Here is a 10,779-nt window from a genome sequence, read left to right as displayed (position 1 = left end):
CATAAGGGAATGATGAGCGGATAAGAGGTCATCTGTAATTTAAATTAAGACAATGAGCGAGTTAAGACTGATGTAGTCAATATAACTATTTGTTCAGCACTTTTGAAATGTACAGCGACAGAATTCAGAACATAGGCCATTCCTACAGGATTCTCCCTGTACACCAAGTCAGAACCATAGGATGAATAAAGGAGGCATTTAATCAGACAAAGCTCTTACGACATTCGATGATGACATTTCTCTAAAACAGGCTATAGGCTACATGTGCAAAACCAAGTCAGAACAGTAGGCTAAGTTATGAGGGGGAAAGGGACCAAATGATTAGGGTGAGGCACATGGGCTACTAACAGCTTACTACACTACATACACTTAGTATTACTTTCTTAACTACAGTATACATATCTCCCTGTCATATTTCATAATTTATGCAGCAGCATACAATACATTGTAGGACTCACCTCGTTGTGCTGTGCTCACTTGAACAGGAAGGTGGTGCGGCGGTCCTTGCACTTTGTCATCAAAGTGGCATTCTCTAGATTGATGGTGCTTTCAAGACAACTGGGAACTTGGAAAGAAATAAGGTTGAATCATGACGTCAGTGATCTTCAGGTCGGAGCTCTAGAAAGAGGCCCGAGTTCCCAACTTGGAATTTTGAGTTGGATGACTGTTCAAAAGGTATTTTCCCAGTTGTAGCATTTTTTTTTCAGAGTTCCCAGTTGTCTTGAACTCACTGAAATTGGAGAATTCCCAGTTCTGAGTTTCCAGTTGTTTTGAACATGGCAGAAGTTATGCTGGATTGACAGCATGGCCCTATGTATTCAACCTTTTCTGGCACATGGTGTTGCATGTGAATGTTTATCCATTCAAGCTTGGTAAAGAGACCCTTAACCCCAGAATTGGACCACACACCCTTGCCACTGAATAGCAGGCTAGTGATTGCTTTGCAACTCTTGCAGTTAGCCACTGATTCCTTCCAAACTACTCATTGTTGAATTTGCGATTTCCAATTTGGTGTGTACATTTTATGTCCAATGGCAGATGAGCACTGATACGTTTTATCTATAATTTATCTTCATATGACAAGGATTTGCCAGTAGATTGTCAACGTGATTCATGATGATGACTGCTTGTCTAGCTTGCTTGCTAAGATTTTGAAAGTACGATGTTGACATGATCAGTCCAATCAAAGCTACATTAGATATAACGTGATTTGACATTTTACATTACATTTAAGTCATTTAGCAGACGCTCTTATCCAGAGCGACTTACAAATTGGTGCATTCACCTTATGACATCCAGTGGAACAGCCACTTTACAATAGTGCATCTAAATCTTTTAAGGGGGGTGAGAAGGATTACTTTATCCTATCCTAGGTATTCCTTAAAGAGGTGGGGTTTCAGGTGTCTCCGGAAGGTGGTGATTGACTCCGCTGTCCTGGCGTCGTTTGACTTAATGTATTCTTTGGCCAATGCCCTTAGCCTTCTTGGATGGGCACTTCTAATGTAAATCTATGGCAGCACCTAAGGGGCTTGAATTTTAAAGCTCTCCCGTAGATTTTGCTGTGACGTAGTGTCCACGTGAGTGACAGAACTCTAAGCCAATTACAGCATAACTAGAGAAAATGACCAACCCCTACGCTCTGTATTTTCCGATGGCTGCCCCACCACAACAGAAAGCACTGAGCTAGGCTGAAACATTGTATTTTGGAGCTGCCTTACTCAAGAAAGCAAAAAAGAGACCATGTTTGTATGCTGATTTATTACCTTATATATATACATTTTGACATTGTTTGCAAAGTGATATTAATCCTAAAATAACATGCAAAACAGGCAACACATATTTTGTATTATTTGGCCCAACCTGCCCTGAATGACAGGTCACCACTGGAAAACATGATCTGTCTGTTACAGTCTGTAGCCTTTTTCTTCCTCAAAAATATTGTAATTCATTCATCAGAATATGTTACATCTTCATCCCATAAGTATTGAAGGTAGTGCGATGTTACAGCTATCTTTAGATATAGCTAGTACCATCATTGAGGTGTATATTTACAAAATATATATAAACACAGCATGTAAAGTGTTGGTCCCATGTTTCATGAGCTGAAATAAAAGATCCCAGAAATGTTCCATACGCACAAAAAGCTTATTTCTCTACAATTATGTCAACACATTTATTTACATGCCCGTTAGTAAACATTTCTCCTTTGCTAAGATAATACATCCACCTGACAGGAGTGGCATATCAAGAAGGGAAGTGTGCTCTTCACAGATGAGTCCCGGTTTCAACTGTACCGGGCAGATGGCATATGGTGTCGTGTGACATATGGTGTCATGTTTGCTGAAGTCAAAGTTATGAACAGTGCCCCATGGTGGCGGTGGGGTTATGGTATGGGCAAGCATAAGCTACGGACAGTGAACACAATTGCATTTTATCAATGGCAATTTGAATGCACAGAGATATCGTGACGAGATCCTGAGGCCCATTTTCGTGTCATTTATCCACCGCCATCACCTCATGTTTCAGCATGGTAATGCAAGGCCCATGTCGCAATTATCTGTACACAATTCCTGGAAACTGAACATTTCCCAGCAGGCCCGGCAGCAGGATTAACTCAGCAAGAGGGCATTAGAAATGACTAAGGGGGCACAACTATTTTCGCTTGCTGTTAACACAGGATGGAAAATAATCGATAGTACAATTACACACAATGTATTTGCAGCCACACACGGCTGTCTTGCCACAAGAATACAGGCTACTGCACCACTTTACAAACATGGACAATTCATAACCAACTGGAGCAATTGCAAGTTATGACAACGCTACATGCATAATACTCATCAATGCAATGCAAAACAGTTGCTAATTACTGTAATAACCAATGCCAATACAATGCATTTCCAATAGCGGAAAGCAAACAATAATGTACAGTACACTACCAGGATGTATCAGTACAATTCAGCTTGGACGCAGCTACCAAGCTGTCTTCCCACGAGAGTGCAGTACTACGCTGCATATGATATCAACTCCAATAAAGAAAATCACTTCTATGCCTATTTCTGACATTTGCCACGCATTTCCAAAAGCTAGCAAATAACTAAATAATACAAGCCCAGCCAGGCTGCCTGTTCGTACCCAGATTCAAAAAGAGTTGCAGCCGCCTTAATGCTGTGTTGAACCTCCTCAGCAGTCTCTCGTTCCCACTCCCCACAGAATTTGCTTCTAAAATCCCTCTCAAATGCCAGCTGAATCAGTTGCGCTTTCCTCCTGTGCAACATGCTTCGTCTGTGCTCACTGAATATGTTTTTCAATGTTGAAAGAGTTCTTACAAATTGCCGTGGATGCTTCAAATGTTCATCCCAGTTTCAATGCCAGTCATCACAGTAAGCATTGCTGTTAGATGCCCCAGATCTTCTCCAGATCAGGTGATTTCAGTCTGTAGAAACTGGCGTGTGACAGTAAACTCAGTTTCCACAAAGTCTAATGAGATTAAGTCCAGCAGTGGTTTCACCTTTTTCACATCCATAAAGGTTTCATTTTCTGGGTGCAAGGCACACAGGGCCTCGACAAGTTGACTGTTTTGTTTGTTTAATGTTGCTGACATTTCTCCCAGTAGAGCATCCAGAGTGCTGAAAAACAATCTTTTGGACTCCCTCTCATTTATTTCTTCTTGCTGGCCCATTGTTGTTTTCGACCACATATTCTTTCAGACTCACTACTCTTCGCCGTTTGCTTGGAGCGGAGGTGTCCAAGTGTTTCTCCCATAACTCATCAAACTCACTGTCACGTCGCAGTTTTTCCACGCACTGCGGACGACTCGAATGCCAGTGTACAGATCAGTTAATCAGCCTGAAGTAGCTTGTTGGGGGGGGCTGAGTACTTTGTGATCCATGAAGGCAATGAATCTGAAGCACGGTTTGTAAACAGCGTCCAATAGGCCCACAGCCTCAAGTCGCACCTCTGTACCGTAGGTGCGGGTACTCTCGATTTCTCTGAGCAGGTGGATGATGCTGTCCAGAGATTTTATAATGACACTCACTGTGGCCAGTTTCTCTCCTGAATTTTGCGCAGACACAGTTGGTTTCCTGAGAAACTTGTAAAGGGAAATACACACGTTAAAAGAAGTCATCCAATGCAACCCCAAGAGGACATAGCGTGCGCTTTGACTAAATGCAGCTGGTGATTAAAGCAATGCACATACGGCACTTCCCGATTCAGTTTGTCCTGCACCACCTTTCATAACATTGACTAAGAATCTTTTCGGTGCTAAGGTCAACATTTGTTAGTTTTGACAGGAACCAAGTTAGTCAGCGATAAAGCATCACATTCTTTACTCGTTGCCATTGACACTAGCCGCTCATAGACACGGTTGTTTTCGCCCACATAACGAGTACAATTGAAATGTTCTCGCACCCGGTTGGGTCTTCAGTCCCATCCACTTTAACTGTGTACCATGAATCACCTACTTTCTTTTCCTCTGTGACTACATCACTCAAGAGCCCAATTATTTTGTTCTGGATGTCATGAGATGTGTATGTGGCATTGCATGGAATTGTGCTTCAGGCAAGTCCCTCGTCTTTCCTGAGCGTATAATCTAACATCACCAGGAATAGTCCACCACCCCCTTCCCCCTCTTGCGTCCATCGTATCCAAAGTTAACCTGAGAGGAAGATTGTTGATAGCAGGAAATTCCACAATCGATGATAAATACATACAATATCTTGCAAGCTGTGCAGAATTCACAAGTTTTGAAATCTCTGCTTCCCGTGCATTCCTTGCTTGTTTTTCTGTCCAAAGTACCATGCATTTCAAATGTTATTTGCTTGATGCAACTTATTAACTTATTTCATATATTTTTTGCCTATCCCTCTGTACTGGTATATCTCTACTACTCTCACCACTTCCCATCCATCTTCCTCTACTTTCTTCACTGCCTCAGGATATGACAACTTCTGCTCTAACCCTGGAAACCTCAACCTGCCTCTCTCACATGGGACATTTCTAATCCCCAACTCCATGGGCACCTCTACAATTAACACATTCCTTTGTCTCATGCCCTTCTGCATTTCTCATACCTTGTACCCTCCCCTCCTACACACTGCTGCCACATGCCCATAAACTTGACACCTGTAATTTCTTAATGTATTCTGCACATACGCTACTACAGGATAACTTATATATCCCAACTTCACTTTGTCAGGCAAAGACTCAACTTCAAAACTCAAAAGAACAGAGAGACAATGACTCTTCTGTTTCCCCACCATGTCTGCGTCGCATCAAACGACGAGCATCACATACACTGGTCAACGTTTATATATACTACTACCCCAGTTATCACTCCTTTCATTGGTTCCCTTTTCTTGAGAACGAAATAATTCACTTTTCTTGGCCCCATTCGTTTTACTTCGAGCGCATTCTTCCTCTGCCCAACAGAAACACAAACAATTATCATTAGACCACTTCTAGTTACCCTCACCGATTCCACAAGACCCAACTAACACGCCAAACTTTTCTCACTGAGCTAGCTCACCCCGGCCTGTGGAGAGTGACAGTTTGCTGGTCTAATCAGAGGGCTGAGTGTGCGTCTCCCTAGCCAATCATTTTTTTATTTTCATTTTTGCAAGGGCACTACTGTCCCTGGCTGTGTGGAAAATAATCCGCTGAGACTATGTGCCACAAAATGAGTGACAAAACCTGGGCAGACAATTACAAGTAATCAGTATCAAATCGCGTCCTGATTGTTGAGGCTCCAAGTCAAGTCAAGTTATTTTACTTTCTATCAAATGAAGTCTCAAGTCATAAAATGTGTCAAAGCTATGTGACTCGCGACTCTTGCGCAAAAAAATAATAATTGTGTTTAACTTTCTATGTTCCCGTAAGAACCCACTCAGAGCGTACATTATATTATTATCATACATGTGTACCAGTATCTGTTTTAAATGTGTATAATTGAGTTATGAAACAAAAATATAAATTAGATGTTATTTTGAGTTTTGTGCTATCCGGGATCCTTGGGATGTCCCTACTCTTACCCTAGCCCCTAACCTTAACTAAAGGTTTACCTAACCTGTACACTATCCTTCACCCTTGCCGTAACCATTTTAAATCCACGATAGCAAGGTCCGTTATTTTGAGTGAGTGAGTGACTGAATGAATGACACACGGTGGTTTTAACGGGGACACACTTTTCACGTAACTTCGATAGCAACTACGAACGGAAGTTACTTCCGGACATAGTTTATCTCGAAGTGGCGTGTAAAGAGCGCTTCTCGCTTTTAACGGGTTCACACGAGTGCATCGTCACTTCCTGTAACTCGCGGATAAAGACGGACCTGGCAGCACCTAGTTTGGGAGCTTCGCGGGTCAATTTTTTGAGTTTGTTTGGCGTGATCCGACTTACATCGGAGCCATCAGAACTGCAATCATGGTAAGGCTTTATTCTGGACTCAATTGAATTATGATCTACGTGTTTTATGATATATTTGTTTTTTATTCGAAGGAAACTTTCTGTTCTCTGTCCCGGTGATGAACGTCAGTGCAACGTAGGCCTTTGTTTCACTCTTAGCTTATAAGACTACAATGGCTAACTAGCTGCATTCGCCACTTGAAACAAATTGCATACCGTATGTTCCTGTTGTAATGTGATTTTGCATACAGTATAGTTTTGACCAGCACGTCCATCCAAAACTAAACCTTGGCCGTAGTTGACCATGACCAGAACTTGTTTAGGTAACATAGCTAGCTAACGCTAGTTGGTTGGCTGCATGCTCATACATGGCTTCATTCATGTTAGGCTCCAAGCACGCCAATGTTATCGAAATGTTGCTTTCGAAATTTCCACCTGACAATTTACCTCTTATCGTGGCGGAAGTGCCGCTTGTCCGTCTGCTCGTCCCTTTTTTGGGGGTAGCTAGCGGCACTTGGCTAATTTGTATTTATTTATTTTACCTTTATTTAACCAGGCAAGTCAGTTAACTAATTCTTATTTTCAATGACGGCCTACGAACAGTGGGTTAACTGCCTGTTCAGGGGCAGAACGACAGATCTGTACCTTTTCAGCTCGGGGGTTTGAACTTGCCACCTTCCGGTTACAAGTCGAATGCTCTAACCACTAGGCTACCCTGCCTTCAATCTAAAACCTACCTAGTTTTCTAGTTGCTACAATCAAGGCTAATTTTTGTTCTTCAGGTCTGAATATGATCTAAGTTAAGAATGTATTAAATTCCATGGCGGCAATGATTGCTTATCAGTGGTTGGATCAATTTGTGTTCTGTCAGTGATGCTCATTTGAGCTGAATCTGATGCTGGAACTAATTGAAGCAGGATTACTCTGAGGTTTGTCAATTCTTATAGTATTGCAAATTTCGCATTAATTAATTTATGCCAAAAAAATTTCAGACTGTTGGAAAGAGTAGTAAGATGCTGCAACACATCGACTTCAGGATGCGGTGCATCCTGCAGGACGGTCGTATCTTCATCGGGACTTTCAAAGCCTTTGACAAACACATGAACCTCATCTTGTGTGACTGCGATGAGTTCAGAAAGATCAAGTAAGTAATGTTTTTTGTTAAGAACAATCAGTAATCGCTTTTGGATCTCTATCATTACATCTGCCGCTTTCAAACAGGACAAGCTTAGAACGGCAGAAGTAACATTTGTGTGTACTATTGGATGAACAGTGACTTAAAGTTTTGTTATGTTAAATCTGTGTATTCCTTTCCAGACTTAAAGGTAAATATATTTTGATTTAATCCATACTTTCCCCTTGACAGGCCCAAGAATTCTAAACAGCCGGAGCGTGAAGAGAAGAGGGTACTGGGCCTGGTGCTGCTCAGAGGAGAGAATCTGGTCTCCATGACAGTGGAAGGACCCCCTCCCAAAGATGTAAGCCATTCTGCACCACCTGTAGGTTTTCTGTAGTGTAAATGCTCAGTGTCTGTCATAATGAAGGCATTTTTATCAGCCATTGGGGTTTCCTACTCGATGGGTGGCTTACTTGGATCATTGTGAGAGGTTTACAAGTTACTTTGTTCTGTGGCAGTGATGATCATTTTAGCTGAACCTGATGCTGAAACCAATTGAAGCAGGATTACTCTGAGCCCAGAGCCATTTAATCATCTGCGATTTAACTGTACTTAGAAATTCATAGGTGTGTTAACTGACTTAGCGTTGCCTGCCCTTTCAGACTGGCATTGCCCGTGTGCCCCTGGCTGGTGTGGCAGGAGGCCCAGGAGTTGGCAGGGCAGCTGGCAGAGGCGTCCCTGCCGGAGCACCCATGCCCCAGGCACCTGCAGGCCTCGCTGGGCCGGTCAGAGGAGTGGGAGGCCCCTCGCAACAGGTAAGGCCATGTTCTCGGGTCACAAGTTTCCTCTTATCCCATCTGCATCTCAGTGAAAACTAAAGATGGATAATGGCTATATGGTGGCTGATTACTGGGGATTAGCTTGCAGCTTTTCAGTTTTTGAAGTTCTAAAATGTTGAGACTTTGGTTATTTTTCAGGGGAGGCATTTCAGTTGAGTTGAAGCTCATTGAAGCAGGATTTCCAAAGATTTTTCTGTAATTAAAATTCTTGGATGGGTACTGTTTTTGCTTACGTCCAAACCTATTAAAATGTTGTTTTCGGGATAGAACACTGCTTGGCAAACTGAAAATTCCAAAACCAATATATTTAGCAGTATCTGTTGTTTGCTGAAAGTCATGGTAAAGTGCATAGAAATTATCAAGTGCTTTAAAACAGCACAATCTTCTCTCTGCTGCATCTGAGTGGAGATCATAATGTAGAGTTCTGTATAATTGCACGAGTTTGATTACACAAGTTCAGTATTAATCTGTCTCCAGAGTTTATCTGAGTTGGGGCCTTGGAACTATGCAATTTGGTTTAAATATGGTGCCTTGATCCCCTCCCAAGGTAATGACCCCACAGGGCAGGGGAACGGTCGCTGCAGCAGCAGCTGGTGCCACCCTCGCTGGTGCCCCCACACAGTACCCACCAGGCAGAGGAGGACCCCCTCCCATGGGCCGCGGTGCACCCCCTCCAGGTAAGGACTCAATCACAACTGCTGCCTAGCTTAATTTGCAGTGGAAAGTAGACTTTTGTTCTGTTGCAGTGATGATTGATCATTTGAGCTGAACTTGATGCTGAAACATTACATCAGCAGGATTACTCTGAGCCCAGAACATTCACTTAACTTCGCATGGTCAACATTTGTATTTAGGAAGTGGGTATTTATGCTTACATTAATTTAATGACTAAGATGAACATAATCAATGCTTTGCCCACTAGGTATGATGGGCCCTCCCCCAGGCATGAGGCCTCCTATGGGTCCTCCAATGGGAATGCTCCCTGGCCGTGGAGGTCCAATGGGCATGCCCCCTCCCGGCATGAGGCCACCACACCCAGGCATGAGAGGTGAGGGTGACTTTCATTCAGGAGTCTGAGTAAAGTTGATGTTTGTCTGCGTTTAGTCAGCTGAATTCGGTTATTTTTTTTTATTATTGGCAAAAGGTCTGTTTGGTTAAAAGACCAATTTGTGGCAAAAGATCGGAATTAAGCTGTCTGTGTAAACGCAGCCTTTGAGACATTGGTTCTGTTGCGGTGATGATTTTCATTAGAGCTGAACCTGATGCTGATGAAGCTCATTGAAGCAGGATTACTCTGAGCCCAGAACCATGAACTCAGACTGAGTTTTCTCTCTTTGGAGACTTGATGTTAAAATGAGTTAATCCTTCATTATTCAAGCCATGGCACTGTTTAACTAATCCTGAATGTTCTCTTTCCAGGCCCACTACCCCCAGGAATGCGTCCTTCCAGACCTTGAGTCTCCCCACTGGACTGTTGTCTTTTGAGTGTAATCCCTACAAAATCCTTCTCTTAGGCTCCTGTATAGTTTGAATTTTGTAACTTTGTTTTGATTTTTTTAAATAAAGTGTCATGGACGATTTGTTTTAAAATGTTGGCCTCTGACTTGCTATGCAGATTAAAGTGAATATTGATGCCGTGTTTGGCTGAAGCGCATACGCGGTGCGGGTGATTTGTTGAACAGACAATATGGTCTTAATAAATTATCTTAACATTTACATTTAAGTCATTTAGCAGACGCTCTTATCCAGAGCGACTTACACTTAAGAAAGCTTGTCCTTGCATTTATCAATCCACCATGCTCTCAATGATTGAGATGGCCAGGTCTCTAATTTCTTTGTGTTGGTGGATCAGACTATTGGGCCAGTTTCCTGAATCTGATCCACCAAGTGGCATGATGGACTGCTGTTCACAGCTAAGGAGGGGTAATGGCAGTATTGTGTCATTTTAACTGACGATTGTCTGACAGATCTTTCCACAATTACTTGGTTAATCAAGCATTTCGCTACACTCTCATTAACATCTGCTAACCATGTGTATGTGACAAATAAAAAAATTGATTTTGGGTGGAAGCTGGCAGTTGACTATTGGTCTTAAAGTAGCATGTTTTTGAAAACAATAAATACATTCACCTGTGGTGGGGAACTAGTTTCCCTGGGTAGTATTGTATTGGTTGAGCACTTTAAGTGGTTCCCTACCACCAACTGGAAGGTTCATCTGCCCCGTCTTAAGTACCCATCTGTCGATAGGCCTAGTACCCCCTGGTTGGGAATCATTGGAATTTAGAGAAATGTATGTCTACATTTATTTTAGAGAATGCATTCTTATGTTGAGCTAAGCATACAAATACTTTTAAGCTGCCCTTAAAGTGTATAGTTATGACGAGTGCTAATGTCCCCAAACAATAGTGATGCATGTC

The 10,779-nt window shown here is 42.4% G+C and overlaps 1 protein-coding gene across 1 annotated transcript; it reads left to right on the top strand.

Annotated features, from left to right (window-relative positions):
• Positions 1-6,260: 6,260 nt before the first annotated feature.
• Positions 6,261-10,016, top strand: snrpb (small nuclear ribonucleoprotein polypeptides B and B1). Its single transcript, XM_035797612.2, has 7 exons — positions 6,261-6,427; positions 7,399-7,550; positions 7,773-7,884; positions 8,186-8,338; positions 8,910-9,039; positions 9,285-9,410; positions 9,782-10,016. Exons 1-7 carry the CDS (start codon positions 6,425-6,427, stop codon positions 9,817-9,819), a joined length of 714 nt encoding a protein of 237 aa, XP_035653505.1. The 5' UTR covers positions 6,261-6,424; the 3' UTR covers positions 9,820-10,016.
• Positions 10,017-10,779: the final 763 nt, after the last annotated feature.

Source organism: Oncorhynchus keta, chromosome 21 (genome assembly GCF_023373465.1).
Source record: "Oncorhynchus keta strain PuntledgeMale-10-30-2019 chromosome 21, Oket_V2, whole genome shotgun sequence".
NCBI lineage: Eukaryota > Metazoa > Chordata > Actinopteri > Salmoniformes > Salmonidae > Oncorhynchus > Oncorhynchus keta.
This window is presented reverse-complemented; position numbering and strand designations above follow the sequence as displayed.